This window comes from Cinclus cinclus, chromosome 1 (assembly GCF_963662255.1).
Source record: "Cinclus cinclus chromosome 1, bCinCin1.1, whole genome shotgun sequence".
Classification (NCBI taxonomy): Eukaryota; Metazoa; Chordata; class Aves; order Passeriformes; family Cinclidae; genus Cinclus; species Cinclus cinclus.
The window spans coordinates 105,347,958-105,370,400 of record NC_085046.1 but is presented as its reverse complement, the minus strand read 5'-3'; the positions used below and the strand labels follow the sequence as shown (position 1 = coordinate 105,370,400).

The 22,443-nt window shown below is 35.7% G+C and overlaps 1 protein-coding gene across 1 annotated transcript in view; it reads right to left on the bottom strand.

The window, feature by feature from the left end:
* RBBP8 (RB binding protein 8, endonuclease) overlaps positions 1-21,852 on the bottom strand; it is a 29,932-nt gene extending 8,080 nt beyond the window's left edge. The window contains exons 1-12 of the mRNA XM_062512514.1: positions 21,741-21,852; positions 16,596-16,638; positions 14,174-14,269; positions 12,027-12,139; positions 10,425-10,500; positions 7,214-7,383; positions 5,717-5,818; positions 4,930-5,027; positions 4,169-4,296; positions 2,351-3,236; positions 2,140-2,266; positions 118-218 (exon numbers count right to left, since the gene is read on the bottom strand). Of these exons, the coding sequence (XP_062368498.1) occupies positions 118-218; positions 2,140-2,266; positions 2,351-3,236; positions 4,169-4,296; positions 4,930-5,027; positions 5,717-5,818; positions 7,214-7,383; positions 10,425-10,500; positions 12,027-12,139; positions 14,174-14,269; positions 16,596-16,638; positions 21,741-21,852 (2,052 nt within the window). The remainder of the gene's footprint in view (positions 1-117; positions 219-2,139; positions 2,267-2,350; positions 3,237-4,168; positions 4,297-4,929; positions 5,028-5,716; positions 5,819-7,213; positions 7,384-10,424; positions 10,501-12,026; positions 12,140-14,173; positions 14,270-16,595; positions 16,639-21,740) is intronic.
* Positions 21,853-22,443: the final 591 nt, after the last annotated feature.

Here is a 22,443-nt window from a genome sequence, read left to right as displayed (position 1 = left end):
GCCAAATTCAGAATTTAGTTCTAAAGTGGGTTTGGTCTGCCCAGAACAATGTTCATGGTATCACTTTGCAGGCTTTTTCAACATCACAAAACATGCAGAGTTATTATAAAACTTCACCTTTGTATCAATCACAGTAATGTCCATTTTGTACTGTGAAAGGTCAGCTCCTGGGTCTATGCTCCACTGGAAGTTTTCTAGAGAAGGTTTATCTTTCAGGTCTGTATGCACAGAATATGAGAAAAAAAGACAAATAATCAGAATCAAACTCTGCCACAAGGATCTGATCCCCTGGTCGTTCTGATTGTGTTTTATGATGGTACTCAAAGTGATATGCTCCATATCCTTCCTGGTCACCTGGGTGAAGCTGACAGGCCTGTAGCTCCCTGGATCCTCACTCCAGCCATTCCTGTGGATGGGTGCCACATTTGTTCACCTCCAGTCAACCGGGACTGTTCTCCTGGTTATTTAGGACTGCTGATAAATGATGGACACTGGCTTGCTGAGCATTTCTGCCAGCTCCCTCAGTACCCTCATGTGGATCCCATCTGGCCCCATAGACTTGTGTGTGCAGGAGGTCACTGACAATTTCCGCTTGGATTCTGGGGGCTTCATTCTTCTCCCTATTCCAGTCTTCCAGCTCAGGGGCTGGGTACCCTGAAAACAACTCATCTTACTATTAAAGATTTAGGCAAAAATGCACTAAGTACCTCAACCTGTTCCTCATCCTTTGACATTGTTTCCCCCACATCCAATAAAGCACGGATATTCTCCTTAACCCTCCTTTTGTTGCTGATGGACTTACAGAAACATTTTTTATTGTCTTTTATGGCAGTAGCCAGATTAAGCTCTAGTTGGGTTTTGGCCATTCTTATTTTCATCCTGTGTAACCTCACAATATCCTTGTAGCTCTTCTGAATCTACCTTCCCCCTCTTCCGAAAGTCAAACTCTCTTATCTCTGAGATGTAGCCAATACTCTCTGTTCAGTCAGGCTGGCTTTCTTTCCCATTAGCTCATCTTGCAACACATGGGACAGCCTGCTCCTAAACCTCTAAGATTTCATTCTTCAAGAATGTCCAAACTTCCTGGACTCCTCTACCCTTCTGGACCACCTCCAAGGAAGGACTGTCAACTGGTCTCCTAAACAAGCCAAAGTCTGCCCTCCAAAAGTTCAAGGTAGCAGTTCTGCTACCTCCCACTTCTTACCTCTCTGACAATGAAAAACTATCATTTTGTCACTGTCATACTCAAGATGGCCCCCAACCCCCCACCAGTCCTTCTGTGCTCACAAACAACAGGTCCAGGGGGTGCCTTCCCTAGTTGGTTCAGTATTGAAGCTAGCTCAATGGCAGTACAAGTGTCAGGTCTAAGCAAAAAGTAAAAAATGTCATTGTTCCAAAGATGCCTCTTGATTTATCTCTGAGGGGAATAGTTAGATTCCAAGCTACATGGCCACACCAACTACTGGGAAGTATCTTTTAAATTCATAATGCAAGTATTTCTAAATAAAGTATGCAGTGTCTAAGTGGTGCAGGAGGCCACTGACAATTTCCCCTTGGATTATGGGGGCTTCATAGTGCTTGGCTGAGGAGTACAGAAGCTTTGATTCTACAACACTAGTTCAAAAAGTTAAGTTTTCCAACTGGGAGCATTTAAGAGGAAAGAAGATACATTAAAGAAAATACATGACAGCCTGTGTTCATTATCAAGAAAGATACAATTTCTTTAGCAGATCATTAGGAATAATGAAAAATATTAACAAAATTACTTATGCTTACACTTGAGGGTTTTCAGGTATTTGATATAGAGAGTTTAAACTCAAACTTTCAGGTTTTATTATTACACTGCAACAAATAACAATGCTAAACAAACAAGAAAGAACAAGATTCCTAGCCTGTTGAATATACACCTGAATACCAATAATATATTTATTACACAGTGGCAAAAGTATGCTAGGAAGACATAGACTTGTAAATGTTGGGGGTGATCTTTAGAAATCCCAAATAGAATGTGACAAGAGTTAGAAGCAGAACAACGGGATTAAAGTGGAAGAAAGAAAGATAGGAAAAATTCTATTCAATCAGAGCACAGGCTGAGGGGGTAAGAAGGTTTTAGTAAAAGGAACATTTTCATCAAGTTACCTTGCTCATTTTGCTGTGCTTTACTTTTTGATAGTCTACAAGGGTTTGGCTGAAGCACAGATGCTGGTTCAGACTCTCCATGTCCTGTCCTTGTTTTCTTTCTATTTGGTACATGGCCACTGGCAACCTAAGAACATATTACAATTTTACTATTTCCCAAAATTTAAATAAAATACTTCAAAGGAGAAGAAAAAAGGTCAGAAAAGCATACCTTTACATCATCAAAAAGTTCCTCTGTCTCTGCAGAACCTGGCAGTGGTGCAAATTTGAAGGGAGGAACTTCTTCTTTCATTGGGATCTGATTTTTCCTGTCAGAGAAGGTTTTTCCCAGCATTGCCTCTTGTATATAGGATTCCTCTTGTAAATCTCTTCCAAATAAACAGCTCTCATTGTTGACATTTTGAATGGATGATGAACCTTCAAGAACGGTCTTTCCTATGTGTGAAAAAATGTCATGCAGAGCCACTTGCTTCAGTCTATTTTTGTATGTCTCCTCAATTCCTTGTTTTTTGTCTTCGCCACGAACTCCAGAGAAGCGATCAGACAGATCCAAGGGTTTATCACCTGGATGTTCCCCATTAACCTGCTGAACATCAGATCGAAAGGGCACAGAGTTCTCTTTGCTGAATGATATTTTATCACAGCTAACTGCATGATCATCTTCAGCTTTCTTTCTCTTAGCACACCTGCCTTCTAGCTGCTTCTGGTATACAAGAAGGACATCGCTCTTGATCACCTCATTTTTAGTTGTGCAGGTGTTTCCAGCACAGGTTACAGACTCATGAGAATTCTTTTTCACAATCATTTGCCTATGAACAGAGGCCTGGCTGATAACTGAGTTGATTTCTGTCCCAAGATTCAGTGGTGCAACAAAAGCAACATCTTCAGATTTTGATCTACTTTTATGAGATCTGGAACTGGATGGATTGTTGAAGAGGTTGGTTTTGAGATGAGGCTTGAATCCTGAATCTAAAATACAAGTAGCATGAACTGTACTTGAGTTGTTCTTCACGGTGCTAGAAGCTCCAAAAACAGGAGAAGCTACCCGAGAATCCCAGTCATCATGTGGTGGAGTGTTATGACATGGATCTGAAATACTGAATACAATGGGATGTGAGAGATTTTCTGGTGTGCAGATGGAAGGAGAGAAAGCCATATTAAAAAAAAAAAGTTTCCTATTGCTGATCTGCTTTAAATCTGTGTGAGCTGCTAGTATTAACTGAAAAGAGAAGGAAGAACAAAAATTAACCTATTCCAGGGATAGGTACTGTTGCACTTAAGAGCTGTAGAAGGCAGACAAAATACAGATCTTCTCCTTCATTTTGGTGTATGGTGTGAAATTCTGTTCCATGTTCAACTGAGAACCAAGGACAGAGTTAAGCCTGCATAGGTATCTCTTCTATCCAAGGATTCCCTACTTTTCAGTGTTATGCAAAGGCAGAAAGTGAAAATGGTTGCAATAGGAGTCTGTTTAGGTTCTTGTATAGATCTTAAAACCACAATAGATTCCCAAAGATTCTGCAAGTGAAGGAAAAAAGTGCAAGCTCCTTTCAGGTACAGTTTTTCACATGGCATCTTCAAAATATACATTTAAGACAATAAATAGGGCCAAAAAAATCAGTTTAGACCACAATACCCTGAGGAGAGTGGGAAGGGCAACAGTCAGTTGGTTTGACACCTAATCAGAGCAATAGGATCCTTCCTGCATTCCAGCTACAGGCCCACTATCCACAGGGTTAAGGGGCTCAGAAGATATCTTGCAATAATGAGAAGATAGGAAAGAAGGGACTGTGTACACAAGAAGCCCAAAACAGAAGTTTGTGAATTAAGTAAAAGTCTACACTTTTGCATTCTATCAGTTTCTTTGCTTCTCATGTTATTTACTTGAAAGAAACATCTCTGATACAAAAATACTCATTTCCATTTCTATACCTTTAAAGAAAATGCTGCAAGGTTTGAAATTCTATGAGGACCCAAACTTCTATAAGCCTGCTTAAAACAATACTATTATAACTGAGTGCAAACACACCCTAAATTGTTGTCATCATTTCTTGATTCGGACGCTGGATGTTTCCTTGGGTCTTCAGACTGCACATTCTCTGAGGCCTGGCCCAAAACTGTGTTAGTGAGGGGAAGATTCAATACGCTCTGGGACTCCTTGCAAGTGGTAAAGGAAAAAAAAGAAAAGAAGTGTAAGATACTGGATTTAAAATTAGAAATATGCTTGGTTGGCACATGAATACTCTGAAGAGGCATTCAAATAAAAATATTCAAAACTCTGAAAAATAACAAAAGATAATAGATTAAATTTGGACCAGCAGCTTTAAAGAAACCTTATGCAAATTGAAAAAAATTATTCACATGCATGGACATAAAAATATTCTGCATACTGTAATTTTCATGGCAGTTACCAACCAAAACCATCAAATAATCTCACCTGAGTCACCAACCAGTCTCATTGCCAAGAAATATTTTCCAATACCTTAGATTTGATTACTGCACAAAGGGAATTTAACAGACCCAAGGATTTAGATCATTATACTAACACAACTTGAAAGGAGGAACCATGCCTCTACCCTCCTCCTCAACCCCCTGAGACAGGTCAGGACAGTCCTACCTCTTCTTGCTAAAGCAACTCTTGCTTGCTAAAGCAAGTAAAGACTAAGCAAAAGCAAACCAAAGTGGAACTCAGAACACTGTTGCAGAATTTTAATGCAAAAGAGAAAAATACTGTTTTGGAAAACAACTGGCCCCAAAAGCTGGTTACGTAAGAAATTTGGGAATACTTACAGATTCCTCTTCAACACTAAGTCCAATCGTTTCTGCGACAACTGCAGCCAAGTTAAAAGACGGCTTTGGAACAGGGTATCCTCCCACCCTTAGTTTATCTTTGTGAGTAGAAAGAAGATCACAATAAGTTACATATGCATTATAGTATCTTGCTTGACTCACAGAGATGGTACAAACACTGAACTAAAAAGATCACAAATTAAAACTGACATTTATGGAAAGAGTTTGACCTCTGTCAGATAAAAATCTGTGGCAAGTGGCAAAAGAATTTCTGATGAGAGCAAACTATTGTATAAGGACAGAGAAATATGTGTCCAATTTGAATACAACTCCCCAAAATTAAAAATCAATGTAAAAGCTGCTTTTCACACTCCCAGTCAAGAGAATAAATAGCCTTTTATCTACATGATAAAAGCATGTAGAACAGAGATAATGTGTATTTATTATACAATGCTTGTCATGCATATTTCCTGATTGACAGTCACCATTATTTTTTATGTGTTTGTATTAGGAAAACAAATAGATCAGTTTCCTTTCTTTGAAGGGTTTAGTATTACTCAGTTCATTAAACCAGGGCAAGATAATAAGATTGGAAAGTACAAGAACAGCAACCACCACAACCTTGAATTCCATGCTGATTCTCACAATAATTAAAGAATTTTAAAAGGTTTGCACTTGCTTAGGTTTCTGTGTTTAAAAAAAAGGGTTAAAGAGATGAAATGGCAGTTTTACAATATTTTGGCCTTATTTTCAATGGAATTAGAACTAAATCGATTAATACACTTACTTGGCACAGGTGACAGTTGTGGATCACAAGTGTCTGCCACTAGTATCTCTCCTCCATGGTGAGTGTTCACTTGTGTGGAAAAGAGTGGAATTTTTCCCAACTCTAGGAGATGTGGAAACATTTTCACATGGTGAAATTAGCTATCCTGTTCTGATAATTTCGTGTAGATACAATGACCCTGATCTTAAAAGCACTTGAATGAATGTGAGATGTAATGTCTGTAGATCCAGCAATCTAAGCATGTTTGATAATTTGTGACAGTGATATGTCAGAATAAAAAGATAAATATTTTATATTAATCCTTTTTCACACAAATATGATCTCAGCCAGTCCGTCCTAAGGCAATACTAACACAAAATGACACCACCATCTAGTCTGACCACATAAAAATAGTTATTCAAGCTGTATTTGACCTGTTAATAGGGCAATGAAACTACTGAAGAGTAAACCATACAAGGAACAATGTTCTGCATCAGCTAAGGTAATAAAAACGTGAAAAATGTAAGATCTGAATTATGACAAACATATGCCATTCAGTTCTTTCTACCTTGATGACCAATAGCTTTTCACAGCCATTAACTATGACAGGTATTTATACCATTTCTTATATATTAAACTTTGGATTCATTTAGCAACTCCATTGTTTTATACAGAACATGGAGAGAGTTGGGTATGTTTAGAAAGGAGAAGCTACTCACAGTACTAAAAGTTTCAAATTCAAAATAAAGGGCATGAATAACCAGCCCACCTTTTTCAACCCACAGTTATCCTCTTTTTATTCTTGGGAAGAGGCTTTTAGTCAAGACTAATATTTAGATGTATTCATACTTAAAATACTTTTTTATTAATGCCACAAGATAAATTGACCTGCATTATGATATTTCCTATGAATCAATAAAATACAAGCACAAGGTGTCTTATTTCATAAAAATACTTTTTGTAGATAAAATACAGTTATTTCTATGACACTACAGAACAAATTCTGGAAATTAAATGTACATAATACTTCCAAACTTAAGACACAAAAAAAAATGCAAACAGTGTAAAATACAGACAAAGAGAGATCACCTAGATATCTACCAATTTCAGCAACATTACTTCAGTTGCAGAATGATTTCAGAATGTGGCAAAACATCTGTTTCACTTTCCACTAGGTGGTGGCATTGCTGCATGCACAAGTCAAACCTGAACAGATGCTTTTTTGCTAACTTGCGCAGAGAGAAGAAATATAGGCTGGAAAACTGTTACATTTGCATGTGCATATGGATGAATAAAAGTAGAAGGTTGAGATAAGTTCTGAGCATATCACTGATGTAACAGTTACTGCTATAAACTTTTTTCCCTGGACTCATACATTATCACACAAGCAGAGAAAAGGCAAAGCAAAAAAAAGCACAAGGTGTTTTTTTTTTCAGATTTTGCCTTTTGCAATCAAGTTTATGCACCATTTTTCTATTTAGCCTTTAATTAATTACAAAAAAATTAAAATACTCTTACCACTGTTGCTTTCCCTAAGTTCCAAATCTGGGGGTGTATGTTCTGTATATCGGATATGCCTATTCTCTTTTTTTCTTCTCATACGATTAACAACAGAAAATGAAGATGCTTGAATTGGAGAATCTGGAATGACTCCTTCTTCTGCCTCCGCTCCTTGCTGCTTTTGCACCCTGGAGACCAAGTCAGGTGGTCAGATAAAACCCCAAGACAGCAAGATGAAGAGTTTTCACTTCAGCAAACAGGACAATCATATAGTTCAAGAACGCAACAATTCCAGAAATACAGCCACTTCAGTAACACTACGCTGTAAAAATGTAATACTCAACCCACTTTCTAGATACATCTAACAAAAGATTAACCATTGCTCCAGCAAGCCCAAGGACAGCATACAACGCTAGCTCTTCACATTTGAAGTCAACAACTGCACTATGGAAGCCCTTTTTCCTGGAAGAAGCTAGATACTCTAGAGGTTATATTTTATCTCCTGAAGCAGTTGCTTCTTCCATAAAAGAATGCTGAAATTGTTATATCAGTGTCTCTCCCCCTGTATATCTTCACAGTTTATGACCCTGAGGCTGGCTGAGTTGGTTAGAGCATGTTGCTGGATGGCACCAAGTTTCCAGGTTCAATCTCTGGATGGGCCATTCACTTAAGAGTTGGACTTGATGATCCTTGTTGGGTCCTTTCCAATTCAGAATATATTCAGTGATCTGGAAATACTGTCTTAAATACAAAACAATAACTTTTGGACAATTTTAAATAGTAATGAACAGAACTGAATTCAAAGCAATCCCTCCCCAAAGCATTGATGTTACCTCTAACTCAACTCAGGTCTTCAGGGAATAATGTAAAAAAAAAATGTAAAACAAGTAATGTAAAATGTAAGATGAGTTACAAAGTTTGCCTTCTCTCACACTGTCAGCTCTAGTAGCCTGTTGGACAGTCATTATATAAAAATTAGTGTAACAAATAACTATATCTTTTCTCTTCAAAATCTCTACTTAGACATAGCAAGGAAATAACAAAAAAGACTGATTTTGTATCTTTGAATTTAAATAGTTTGTTAAGTACTTCATAAGGGGCTATCTGCCCTATAGTGATGGCAGTGAGAAGTGGAAGAGGTGGTAAAAGAAAAGCACACAGAAATCTAACTCAGCCTGCTTGGTCATCTTCCTGCAGTTTCACTTTCCCTTATGATTCTCAAGAGAAAACACAGGCCAAAAAATCACTTCCTAACTATAAAAGGAAGGCTATAAGGTTCTGATCTAAGGGAAAAAGAGGAAATACAGATACATTTTTGCTTGTATGGAAGCTGAACCACAAGATATTATATAAAATAAGGTAATGGAAAACTTGAAAAAGCTGTCTGGCTTGAGACAAAAAGCATTTTTGCAGTTAGGCTTTTTACCACTACTAACTTTGAATACTTAATGACAAATACTGATGCACTGATGTTCTCAAGTCTTGATGAATCCTATTGTGTGATTTTGCAATTGCTCTTTTCTAGCACATTTACAAAGAAAGTATTGGAAAACTGTATTATCTACTAGCAATACCTTAAGACACAAATCAAAATAAACAACAGAGCAATATATTCATCAATTTTCTTTGCAAATTTAAGTTAGCTGTTAGAGTTCTCTTTAAATTTTCTGGCACATGTGGCTTTGTTTGACAAATGAACCTACCAAAAATGTACTTTTCCGCACCTTACTTCTATACAAACCAAGAGGTAGTTTCTACGTACCATCACAGAAAAAAAAACATCAAATGAAGCAGCTGCCATACATACTGGACATCATAACTATGTAATAAATAATTTCTGAATCATGGATTTTTCTGACAGCCCAGAACAGGTTTTTGTAGAAAATTCCTTGTTTCCATCCATGCATAATGAAATTTCAGTGTCATAAAGGATCATATAATACAATTCTTCCACACTTTTACTGATTTCACTTCTATGGAGAATTCTCAGCTCTTTATTCCTAATATTATAACTTGGTTACAAAATGCAAAAATCTGATTTCATATCATGCACTAAAAAAAATCTGCTACTTTGCACCTACAATGTGATTGATATTGTATTGATCTAAGTTGCTAATTCTAAATAAAGTACCATGACTATAGATAGTTCAACCAAAACAACCAAATGCAGTGACTGTGTTAAAACAGCAGTACCATCCTTGTAAATAACTGTTTATCCACTCAACTCTGCACTTAATTAATGATCACCTAACATGCAGAGCAAATAACTTATTGTTACATTGGTCATTGTCAGCTTTCCTACACAGGCCTGAGATTTTTAGTGGAAGCTGCGGTCATGAAGTATGTTACCCCAAAAAAATTAAATGCATATAGAAAAAAGAAAGGACAGTGAAGCTGCAAAGATGGGAGACAAACCAAGAAATACAAAGCAATAGGACTACAGTCATTCTGAACTGAAGTCTAGTTGTTTTACTCCCTACGGAGGTTGAATTCTGAGAAAGATGAGAAATAAGTCACATGCATAAAAAGCCTTCTGTACCAAGTCCACACATCCTGTCCCATTTCTCCCAAGCACATACACAACTTAGTCACAGACAGGCAAAAAGTGAGAAGCTTCAGATGATGTCAGACCACAAGAAAGGAACACTACTTCTGCCTTGCACAGCAGACCACATTCACATATTAACCACAACATTAGATGGCACATTCTTACTATATCAGATTAAAATTTCACAGTCAATTTGTAGCTCATTATTTTTATGTCTTGCTTTCAAAGTTTACTATAGTATTTTTCTTTTAAAATTGCAAAATTATAATTAGTTTATTTTTAAAATGTATTGCAAGATCCTTGGACTTTCTGACTATCCAAATAAATACTTTTCTGGAGTCTTAGCCTAGGAGGAAATAAATAGTAAATAGGCAACTAAGGAATAAAAGTATGAGACATAAGGCTTTACTATACTCTGATCAGAAGTCAAGCAAAATTACTATAATAAATTTACTTCTCCCAGTTTTACTCCTAGTTTAAAACAAGATGCACACAGTTAAAATAAAAATCTGCACAACAGAAGGAAACTGGGCTTATGTTGATATAGTGGCAGGAGGCTATCTTTTCACAGTCTATCTATCAGAAAGAAGAAACAAGATTTAAAGACTTAAAGCTCATATTTACATTTCCAGACATTTCTACTAAGGAATGGAGGAATATCCAAAACAATGCAAAACTTACTCTAGCTCCTTCTGTAATTGTTGGAACTGTTCAGTTAACTTTTTATTCTCATCCTGTAAGTTGTTTTTTTCATTCACTGAAATTTATAGAAAAAAATATTTAAAAAAAAATCAATGCACACATTAACATGATCATCTCATCAAGTCCTTCAAGGAAACAGAATCAATTCTAAAATGCAATACCATACACCTTCTCTGTGGTTTACAAAAATGAAGTTTCAAGCTAGTCATTAAAAAAGTAGTAAAATGACATGTTAGGGCAAAGGTGGCACAATTACTGTATCACGACATTTGTTCTCCACAATCATTAATTACTTTTGTCCATGCACACAGAAGTGAGACTGTGTTGTAAAGATGAGTGAATTACTCACTTGTCTCCATGGACAAAATTGCTTCCTTAGGCTAAAGATAACCTGTGAAATATAGAGCAATTTGAATTTGGTTTTATCCATTTAAGGAACCATTAAGCCTTTCTTACATGCTGTCTCAAACTAATAATGTGACAGCTCCCACCTCTTCTGTTCACTTTAATTTTTATTCTTGTTTTTTGTATTCTTGTATTTTGCCTCTATAATCCTCAACTGATCTTTTTCATTGTTATACAGATCTCAATGCAAATCAATGGGAGCCTACTGTTGTGTCACAATTCAAGATTTGTACTGAATAGGTGTCACCTTGATTTTTAAGGTTCAGAGCCACATTTAGAGATTGGCTGTACCCTGTTTGTTGTTCATCATTAAACTCAGAATATTTTTATGTAAGTGCCCAATATTAGAAGTCCTTTAAACACTGATATGTTTTGTATTAGCATAGAGTCTAATATTTCCATAATTCAATTAAGCACCAAAAAGCTATTTTTTGTCTGGTGTTTCCCGAATTTTAAATCTCACTTCATGTCTGCTTGTCCTTGACCAAGCAAGACAACTAATAATACAAAATAATGAATGGCAAAGATATCATTAGTATTTTAAAATTCAGTCCTGTATTATTCTATGCTTTATACAACTAATCTTTCCAAACTCTCTTTATGAACATATTTGTGTCCTGCTTGTGTATTACCTGGAATAAATAGTTTCATTTGTTTCACATTCTATTTCTTGACTTCAAAATGAGCTGGCTACAAGCTGCCAAGTATAAAGCTATTTTTTGTGGCTTCAGTTGGTTATGCGACAGTTATGGGTTTACTGCAGTTAAGTCCAAGACCAACTACAGGACACAAGCTGGACCCACTTCTGTCTGAACTTGATACTTTGTAATCACCAGTTCCTTTTGAAGTCAGGGTTTTCTTAGGAAAGCTGGCAATCATTCTAGCTGTAGGAATAAACAGAAGCAGTCACATTTTATCTAAAGTAGCTACTTTACAGTGTAAGATTTTCCACGTCAGTTCACTTTCAGTATCAGCACTTCAATCTAAGAAGGTGGGTCAAATGACTAGTCACTGGTATGTTACATATTTTCAGACTGTACAGTTAAGTATCCCCAGACTGAAAGTTTTTGGCTTACTAAACACACCACATATAAATTATATCAAGTTACAGGAATTACTGGAGAACTAGTTTACAAAATAGCATGTTTTGTCTTCAGACTTGGGGATAAAACTCACTAAGCTCAGTAATAAGTTTGAGATTCTGCTGCCGGATATTTTCAAACTCTTGCTGCTTCTTTCTCATGTGTTCTTCAGTTACAGCACAACGATCACATAACCCCGCTCTTAATCTACAATAAAATGAAGAGAAAAAGGTCCCTCTGTTAAAAAAATATTGCCATGCATGCAGCAGATACTAATGTTTAACAGACTTTTCGAACAACGTAAACCAGAAAACTTCTAACAGCTATGCGGAACACCACTAAGTACTGTGGTTTTATATGTTCTCATAGCAATGTTTTCAGGTTTCTGAGTGAGCTAATACTATGTGCTCTAACATTTGCATAAATGATTGTAGGCACTGGATACATCTAAAACAACATGCATTACTCTATTTAATAATGAGCATGCTACACTTTGCCACTGAAATCCTTTGTGAGGCATCCTACTAAGAATACTGTCAGATATAAAACCATTCATTTAAAGTAAAGCTCCTTTAAGAAAATACTAATAAGCAAATCACTTCAGTAAATAGAATTACTACTTCATCTAAGGATATGTACTGTCATTAAGAAAAATAATCAAATAAAAAGGACAAACAGCAATTTAAGTCTGTAACAACCACCAAGTAAATGTGAAACCCTTTATCTTAGCACAAATAATTTGAAGTGGATCCCAAAGCTCATGAAAGGCCTTGACTCCACTGTTTCTAATGGTTTAGATTAGCTGTTTAAAACACAGCCATGATCAGAAAAGGACTGGTTAGAATCACTCCATCTTACCTGACACATTCATTCATGCAATGAAATGTGTTCATTTTATAGGTCATAAATGGGATGTATTTATTTCTGGTACATGTCAAAAAGCTAACAGTATTACCAAGGTGAAAACCAGATTCTCTTTTGTCTGCTAAATAAGAAACCAGTTAGTCAAAAAGTTCTGCAGTGTTGCTGCTACTACATCAAGTATTAAAAAACCCCAAATAAATAAACTATGTAAGTTTCCAATTTCACAGCTGAATATTGGAAGTAAAATCCATATTGGTTTATTGGGGTTTTAACATTGTGGAATTGTGGCAAGAGTAAAATACTTAAATGCCTCTTCATACTAGCTTATATCAATGTGTAACAAACACAGTATTACAATCTCCTTGCATTAAATCAGTTGAAATACTCCTTCTGCTTTTCACAATTTGAGTAATTCATCTGTAAAGGGATTACAAAAGTCCATCCACACCATTAATGCCTTTCTGCTTACATGGTATGAAAGTTTATTACCTGCATGGCTACAAGCTTATCCCTAATCACTTTCACAGAGAGATGGAGTTAAAAGTAAAAGTAGAGTATCACAGCTTTAAAATTTGAGGTAACAAAGAAATAGTGGAGAACCATTTACTATGTAATGATCTCCTGCTCCCAGAAAGCTTCTGAGAGCCTATTAACAGCAAATTTAACACACACTTTCCAAAACAGGTATAGTTTTTAAATATTAAAAATACAGTGTTATTTCATGTCTATTAGTTTTGTTCTGTTGCACCAGATTAAAAAGGAATAAATAAGGAAAAGGCAGAATGGATCAAAAGGTGAGAAGACCTAAGTCCAAAAGAAGGTAACAGACAGAACCAATAATTAAATGTAGGTAAAAAGGCAATTGGTAAAACAGACTCCCACAAATCTGAAACATCTCCTCGTGAGTTATTTCATTAGTTTCACAATGTATTTAGCCTTTGGGCTCTGTACTTCTATTATATCTTGATCAATATAAAATTTAACTATACAAAGATAGGTACAAAAGAATAAACCTCAAAATGTCTGTTTGCCTCCCAAGCTGCTCTATTCTAACTTCTATTGGTCTTAACTAAGCTAAACAAACTGAGCCCTTTGAAAGTAATACAACAACTTAGTTATATAGAAGAGATAAATAAATATGCTATATACTTACTGATTGCTCTTCAGCCAGAAAAATACAAATTCTACACCATTCTCTAACACACTATTTGGATTGCATTAGAAAAGGCCTGGCTTACTAAAAAAAAAAAAAATACAAAACCAAACAAAAACCCAATAATCCCACACCAAAACACAGACTCAACTTTGCAAAGTATCCAGAGCTACTCCGTAAGAGCAAAATACAGCAAACTCAAAAGCCAGAAGACACTACTTCACCTGTCTTCTAAAACCTTGATAGTGTCATGAAGTGCTTTTTGCTGTTCTCTGAGCTGTTGGTTCTTGGTATAGAACTCTTCAAGCCTCTCTGCATCCCTGAAAAGAAAAATAGGAAAAATTAGTTCTAACTTTAAATTGCAGTAATTACATTTTACTAGAGAATTTTCTCTGCCATGTTTTTTTCATATCCTTGGAAAATGTGATTATAATCAGCACAAATATTAAGCTGAAGAGAAAGTTAGTTTTTCTGCTTAATAATAAATTACAAATGACAGAGGAAAGAATGCAGCTAGTTTCTAGTTCATAATATAGGTGATCTTCTATTATGTCTGATTTTTGTTCAGGTAAAAACTAGAACTGGTGACAGTCAAGACATAAAAGCCAGCAATGTTCAAGTAACAATTTCAGAGAACAAACTCATACACTTGTCTTACACTTTACTGTGTTGTGGAGCTTTTGGGAATCTAATGGGAGCTTTCACAATCAGGTCATTTTGGTCTTGTCTTATCAGTGAGTAAATTCCGCATCTTGGCAAACCACACTAGGTTTGGAAATCCCTGAAAAGTCTTTAGATCCATTAGAGGTTTACTTCCTCAAGAAGAAATTCTCAATAGAGCATGTACTCCCATAATACGAATAAAGACATGAGAAGTCTCTTTCCAAAAGCCTCAGAAGCAGCTGATCTTGTGAAAAATACCTTCTCTAAAAACCAGAACTAATTAATTAACAAAATAATGTTTTCTCCTTAAAGGAGCTAGGGAAAAGTAACAATGTAAAATTTCCCAATTTTAGCTCCCTTTCAGTTTTATTATCAGATCACAACATCTCTTCAAGATGCTAAGGAGGTACAAGTGACAAGCATACAGCTGTTTTCTACAGAGAAATTAATGTTCAGTAAAAGATAAGCACCTCAATCTGTGTAACATGACAATGACTAACTTCTGAGAATTTCCCAGCTCTTCTTTTTACCATGTCATCCTTTGTATATATCCATGAAAGCAGTTGTTTTCAGTGTGCCTGAGATGGATTATTTGTGGAAGTCATGAAATTGGCTCATGAAAAGCTGTTAAGCACACACACACACACACACACCAGGAAATGAAGACATATTTACTAACTTGTTGATATAGTTCTTTTATACAAACATACTTTTAAATTGGCACGATCCCTTTAACATATGTTTAGCCAACCACATTTTCATACTGCTGGCAACAGAGTAGTACAAGAAACTAGCAGTCATGGGTCCTAAAGTGAATGGGACAACTGGAAGCTTCTACAGTGTACAATCACAAGCATATTTTATTAATCCTTATATTTAAGTACAGATGCTTTATTTTTCTGTACTATCACACAGACCCACATAGGCCATTCCAACTGCATATTCAGCCTATAAAATAGTTACATACAAACAACATGAGGGACCATTTAAGGCTTGTATACATTTACTTGGGAAGGACAAAATGTTAAAGTTCTGTTACCTCAGTTCACTAACCAAGTACAGCCAGGCCATGGAAAATTTGAAGTCTGACAAAAGCAGGCTGTATTTTCCTGATGTTTAGGATGTTAAAAAATCGCTCCAACAAAAAAAAGTAAAACCACAAAAATCTCAATTTTTCTGTTTATGCCACTCACAGGAGGCTTAAAAATAGTTTCTAACTAACTCCAGGTCATTCTATGGCATTATGTTATTTGCAATAAATAAGACATGAATACTACATGCCTTTCACCTCAACCCCGTAAAATGAAGACAGTAAAATGACAGAAGGAACTAGGCTGTTGGTTGGGGTTTTTTCCCTTAAAATTCCAGTGCGCCTAATAAACATGACAGACATTTTTGGCTATGAAGGCACTGCATAATGGCTGGTCTCTGACCTAGGGTTTACAAGTCATTAGCTCTAATGCTGGAGTGGGATACAAAATAAGGTGCTCATTGTCAACTGATTACCAAGTTTGAAATACTAAACCCCAGGTATTCAGATGCAGCAAGGAGAACAAGACCTCCTATGTAACAGTATTGTCTACAAAGTGGCAGTTGTAGAAAGATTCCAACAATCAATGACTAAACTATTTGGTATTCTTTCAGTCACGGCACTGATAATATTTCTCATCTAGAAAACTGACTGATCAATTTAAGATTCCAGAACATGGTAGCAACTTATCATACACCAGGTAAATATCAAAAGCAAGAGATATTTTCGTCATTTCAGATTAAAAATGAGCAACTACTTAATTTATAAATTATACTTCAGAAATAACACACCTTGTAAAGAGCTACATACATCTTCAGCTGAATTATTAAACTGTTTTTTACACATATAAAGGAAAAATGCATGAAACCTTAATTGATCTTACAAGAATTGCAGCTCATTAATGGGACTCTGACTCTCCTTTAATAAATTAGATCATTAGGATGAGTACTTACAAGCACCTTTCCTTTTTCAACTTAGATATTTTCAGCTGTAAGCCTGAAAAGTAGAAAGAAGAAATGACATGTTATAGACTTATAATTTTAAAAAAATGGGTGAGACAATAAATTAACGTCCCCTTTGCCACTGTCATCTGCAAAAAAAGACCAAAAATGTCACTAATCTGGAGAGAAAAAGGTTCCTTCTGGACCTTTTGAGTGTGTTCCACAGGTTCTTGGAAACAAATATAGTCATTGTGATCTCCAGGAAATAAGGACTTCTTAAACAAACACACAGATTTTCACTTACACAAGTAAACAAACACCTTTGTGAAATAACCACACACGAATAGCCAACACTGCCAATATATTTTCATTGACTATGCCCACATAAGCAGCATAAAATATGTTCTGTGTGCACATAAATTTACAACACTACACTGGAATGAAGCATCCAATCGCTGAACTGAGAAATGTTTTAGTGTATAAGCATAAAGGAAACATTAAAAATATGTGATTCAAGGCTTTCAAGCACGGAAGGGCAACATCCTTCTTTGGATATGTGCTGCCAGATTCTCTTAGTCAAAGCTTCCTTGGAATATCAGAAGGTGAATTGAGGAATGATATTTCATCTGTGGCCCTTCTCCCACTAAGAAGAGCCACAGTCCTAACTATATATTCTGAGCAGGAGTAAAAAGGTTTGCAAATACAACTGATGTTCTCAGCAGGAATGGCCAGCTGACAGCTCAGGGGACTGAGCACTGTCCATCCAATCTGCTTGCAAGGTCTTGCGTGCATTTATATGTGCACAGAGACAAGAAGATATTTATGTACAAAACAGTTTAACAAGCAGGACACAACGCTATGGAAATTTATGTTACCCACACACAAGCTGGCCATTCCTATTCCAAATAAACAGAAATAATCAGAACCCAACGACAGAACAGTTTCTCAATCAGAAATCCAAGAGAAATTTTCATATCACATCAGAAAATAACATAGTATTTCTTAGCATGGCTATTTTCTTCTATCTATGAAGGGTTGCTAGAAACTTCAGGTTGAACATTAGGTGTCTTGTAAGCTCTCTTGCAAAAGCATTATGCATTTAAGATAGCAGGATAAACTTATAAAACCCAAACACTTGTAAGAAAACTTCAGATTACTTTGAATTTAAGTCCAAATACATAGCTGATACTATATCTTACCATAGAAAATATAGGCTAAGGCAGGTAACACACTATTTTTTCTCCCGTACCACACTCAACTAGGAACAGTTCTAAGGGAAAAATTAATTGCTTAAGAAGGCTCACTCTTCAGGCCACTTAAAACGTCAAGCCAGCCACAAACTCAGTGAACCCATACTTGCTACAAGATGCCAGTGAGACAATGAGTTAAAAATGCAGACGGACTACTTTAAAAAATTCTTAGGAAATATAGCAAGATTTCTTTTATCTCCAAGTGTTCAGCACCTGTGAGACATTATGTTCTATCATGCAGATCAGCACAGAAAGAGGGTTTATTTTTTTAAGTAGATGCTATTCATCAAGTCAATTAGGCATCTGCAATTAGAACCCCTATAAAGCTTGCTTTAAAGCTGCTCCACGCCCATCGGAAGGAATGAAGCTGCACAACAATGCATCTCCTGTATGAACAGGTAGTCTGTTCTGCAAGTATTTAGGATAGTAACTTTGGCAACCTGAACGACCAATTGAAGAGGCAGGGCTCAAAAGGCCCAGCACTGTGATACAGGTAACACTATCTCCCCTCTCACCTGAATTCAGGAGGAACTAAACTAGTTACTTAAAGGTTGCATTTTTTTCTTAGTTCAAATGACTGCAATGAGAAGGCAGGAAACCAGCCTGTTACATTTATCCAAGAGCCTCGAATTACTACATCTGCTGTAGTATCTTCCTTTACCAGAGCATTAAGAGTTTTTAAGCATGCTCATTTAAGGAGCTTTGCTTTTTCAAGTTTCCTTATTTAACACAAGGAGCATATAAAACTCTGTGGAACTATACTGTGTCCCTTTGTAATTCAATTTTATCTTTCGCACAATATTTTTATGGAATAGACAAACTTTAGGCTAAATCTAAAGTAAGTCTACATTACCAAAAGCTTGCAAGTGCATTAGTAAATGACACCTACTAATACACCTGCTAAAGCAATGGAGACCTTCTTTAAACTATCATTAGGCAGATTAATTGAACACCATTTTATGAAACTTGCTATTTGATTAGACTACATAGCTGTAATATTTCAATTAATGGCTACGATAATTTCTGTTGTGATGATTTTTCAAATGCATTAAATGCACTTCCTTAAAACCAAAAGAGCCTGGGAAGACTGCAGAAGCTTTATCACTGGAGACTTCTTGAAACAAGTTGGACAAGCTACTGTCAGCAATGACGCAGACATAATCCTACCTCAAGGGTACAGAGATGGACTAGATGACCTTCTACAATCCCTTCCAGCTCAGTTTTCTATAATTATTTACTTTTGAGGAACTTCCAGCCATTTCCTTTCCTACAGCAATCTATCAATGAGATTGCTTTCCTCAGAAGTTTCTGTCCTTCTATGACTACAGTTTTTTCTCTGTTGCTATCTTCTGCTTTTAGAAGTAAGCAATAATTAAAAAAACTAGGCTACTTCTTGTACATAAAACACTGCTTACATTTCTATGCTGATATATAGTTTTAGTACAGAGTTTTAGATTTAAATTAATCCTCAGAAAACTATCCTGATAAGATCCACATGCAGGAAGCATCTATATAATTATTTCAAGCAAGAGGTAAGAATTACCACCTGTGAAATAAATCAGTTTATAAAAAGTATGATTAACTTCCTTTGAATCTTCTGAGAATTATGAAAGTATCCCCCACATTCTACAGATAGGAAATAAAAACAAATAGTTTTAATGACCATTATTCTGAGTTGTTGAGCATCTCTGAACTTCATGAAAAGTCAACTGACATTGACCATACCAAATATCTTTGGAAACTGGGAAGTCAAATTCATTATGAGACAATGAGTAGAAGTTAAATAATCGCTATTTTGGCTGAAGAAGGCAAAAATTTGGATTTCTTTGGAAGTGATCAGTTTAAAAGAACCAGAAGCTGGATTTCTTTACATAGCAATGGAAAAATACACCCTTTACAATATAGTAATATCAAAAGTCAATAAAATCCCTTTCAAACTTCATGAGTTTAAAGTATCCTTCAGTCTACATTCTACAGATATAACTTGTCTAACATGTCTGACCATGTCAAGTTCATATGTCACAAATTCTACTTTTCATGGATTTTAAATAAAAATAATTCCACCATTTCAGCATTTAGTACATTGTACATGCAAAAAGTTTTTCAACAACTACTAACTTCCCTTAATCCACCTTCCACCACCTTTAAAATAATTTTTGCTGACATTCAGATTGGAAACTCATGATTCAATTTTAATTCTTATTTATAGACTTCAGAAACAAGCAAAGTCTAGGCAAGTCTGTGTTTGATGTTTCTAAAATATCTTCCAGTACCATTTTCTATAAGAGGATCCCCACCTTCTGAAAAAATTAACTATCCTTCAGGCATGCCTTTGATGTTATCATGGAAGACCTAATTTTACCTAACACAGTGTGGGACATACTGACAAAGGGCTAGGCATGAAAAAGACTGCCTGGTGGCAAAATTACTTGGCCACACCCTGCATGCATTCTAAAGAATATCTTGCTTGCATAAAGAAAACCCAAACTTGAAAATCACGTGCTGCACACCCCAAGAAACTAGAGAAAGGGTCACTTAACATAAGTCTCTACATCAGAACTTTTTGTTTGCTTTTTTGCTGTTCAGACATGCCATACATTGCCAGATCCCATTCTGTCGGTACTTCCGCATTTATCAGTGGTTGACATCACACCCACTCCAAAAAGAACCATCACCAATTAAAAAAAATAATTATTAAAAAAAGTTGGGTTTTTTTTTGCATTTTGGAACACAATATCAAACTGTAGTTCACATGTTAATGCAAAGGAATGCTACCGTGTGCTATAGTTTTCTTTTCAGTTGCCATATTGGTATATGTTTTTTGTTTGCTTGTTTGGTCTGGCTTTTTTTAATGATTAACAACAAAGTGTCATGGCCCAGTGCTGCAAATTATTGAATCAAGACTTTCAGTAGGAGGCATGTAACATCTATTAATTACAAAACAATCTCCAAGAGTTTTTGAAGCCAAGAAGCAATGGTATAACTGGGCCAAAATGGACAGACCTGAAACTGCTTTGAGGCTGGTAGAAACAACCAAGGCCACTGAGATGGTCTGGGTAAAGACCATTTGCATGACTAAAGCTCTTAAATCACAGAAGATCACCCACTTTTATTCCAGCCTAAAATAAATACTATTTCATACATAAGGATAAACTTATTAAGAGATACAGCCTAATACTGTTTTAATTCCATTCAAAAGAATGGGTTATGTGACTTTAGATTAGCAGAACTAAATGTTAATTTATTTAACGCTTTTAGCAAAAATCCCTTATGAATACTCCTTGCAAAACAATATTACAGTAACAAGACATATTGTGCAATAACTCATCTTTTCTGAATTACTGAAGAATGAACAGACGCTAACAGCCAATCTGTAGTAAAATTGTTATTACATGTCACACAATGTAAGAATAATCATATTACAAAAATATTACACATTTTACTGAGAAAATTTAGAACATTAAAATCTGGAGAAATAGTTTTCACTTCAGAAACATTAATGTGATTTTGCACAAGTTAGAGGAAATAATGCAAACAATTTTAATGTATCTGAAGCAACTAAAGGCAAAAGTAAAGAATCCACTGAATGGCATGGTTTTTTCCATTAAAAGTAAAGTAACACAAATATTTTGTAGGCAAGCAGAGACTCCATGTAACATTGTGTTACTTTTTCTTCACTGACCTAGCAAATAATTTATCCGTGTTGATAGTTTAATCCTGTTAAACCAGGCTTAGGTGGTCAATCTCTAAGGATCAATGATTTGTAATCATTGGGGCTAACTTCCTGCATAACTTAAAACATTAAAAATCTATTCAGTTCCATACAGAGTATTTTGGTTCAAAGTTTTCATGTGGTAACTGACAAACACCAACTTTAACCTGACAAATCCAACCTTTGATGATTTACCTTGTACTTCTTTATCATGACATTCTTTCAGTTTGGACCACAGTTCTTTGAAGAAATCTCCTGTAGGTTCTGCAGAACTAGGGCTTGCACAGCTTCCTCCAGATGCATTCATCGTGCTTTTTTTCTGGTCCCAGCTTCTTTGACTTGAAGAACTGGCTCACTCTCAAACTTTGTATTTTAAATTACATAGTTATGAAACTGTTTCTGAAGAGAGGTGTACCTCTGTAAGGACAGAATGATAACACATTTGAGTTTATCAGAGCATAACTTGTAGCCATGGATGAAATGCAAAGTTTACTGTCTATCCTTGTTGAAGATACATATTTATATACTTTCATACTGACAGTCACTCTGAAAGCTTGGACAATGCTAAGTATTTTGCTGCAGGTAATTATAAACTAACAGAATTTTCCTCCCCTTAAAAAGCTATCAACTTAAAATTAGATTAAAATACTTAGAAGTCTTTATATTTTTCCTATCTAAAGATACAGTTATATTCCTGTTTTCCAGAAGTAAGCCACAGAGCCTAAATCTGGCTGCCAGCAAAAGCATTTGTCAAAAGTTTCACCAAGGATGAATTTGTCTATATACATCCTTTATATAAACTTGAATTCAAATGACATGCTTTTGCAAAGAAAAGCTCATATCCCCTTGAAGTCTTCATAATTCTATATTAAAATTATTCTCATTCCCTGATGGAAAA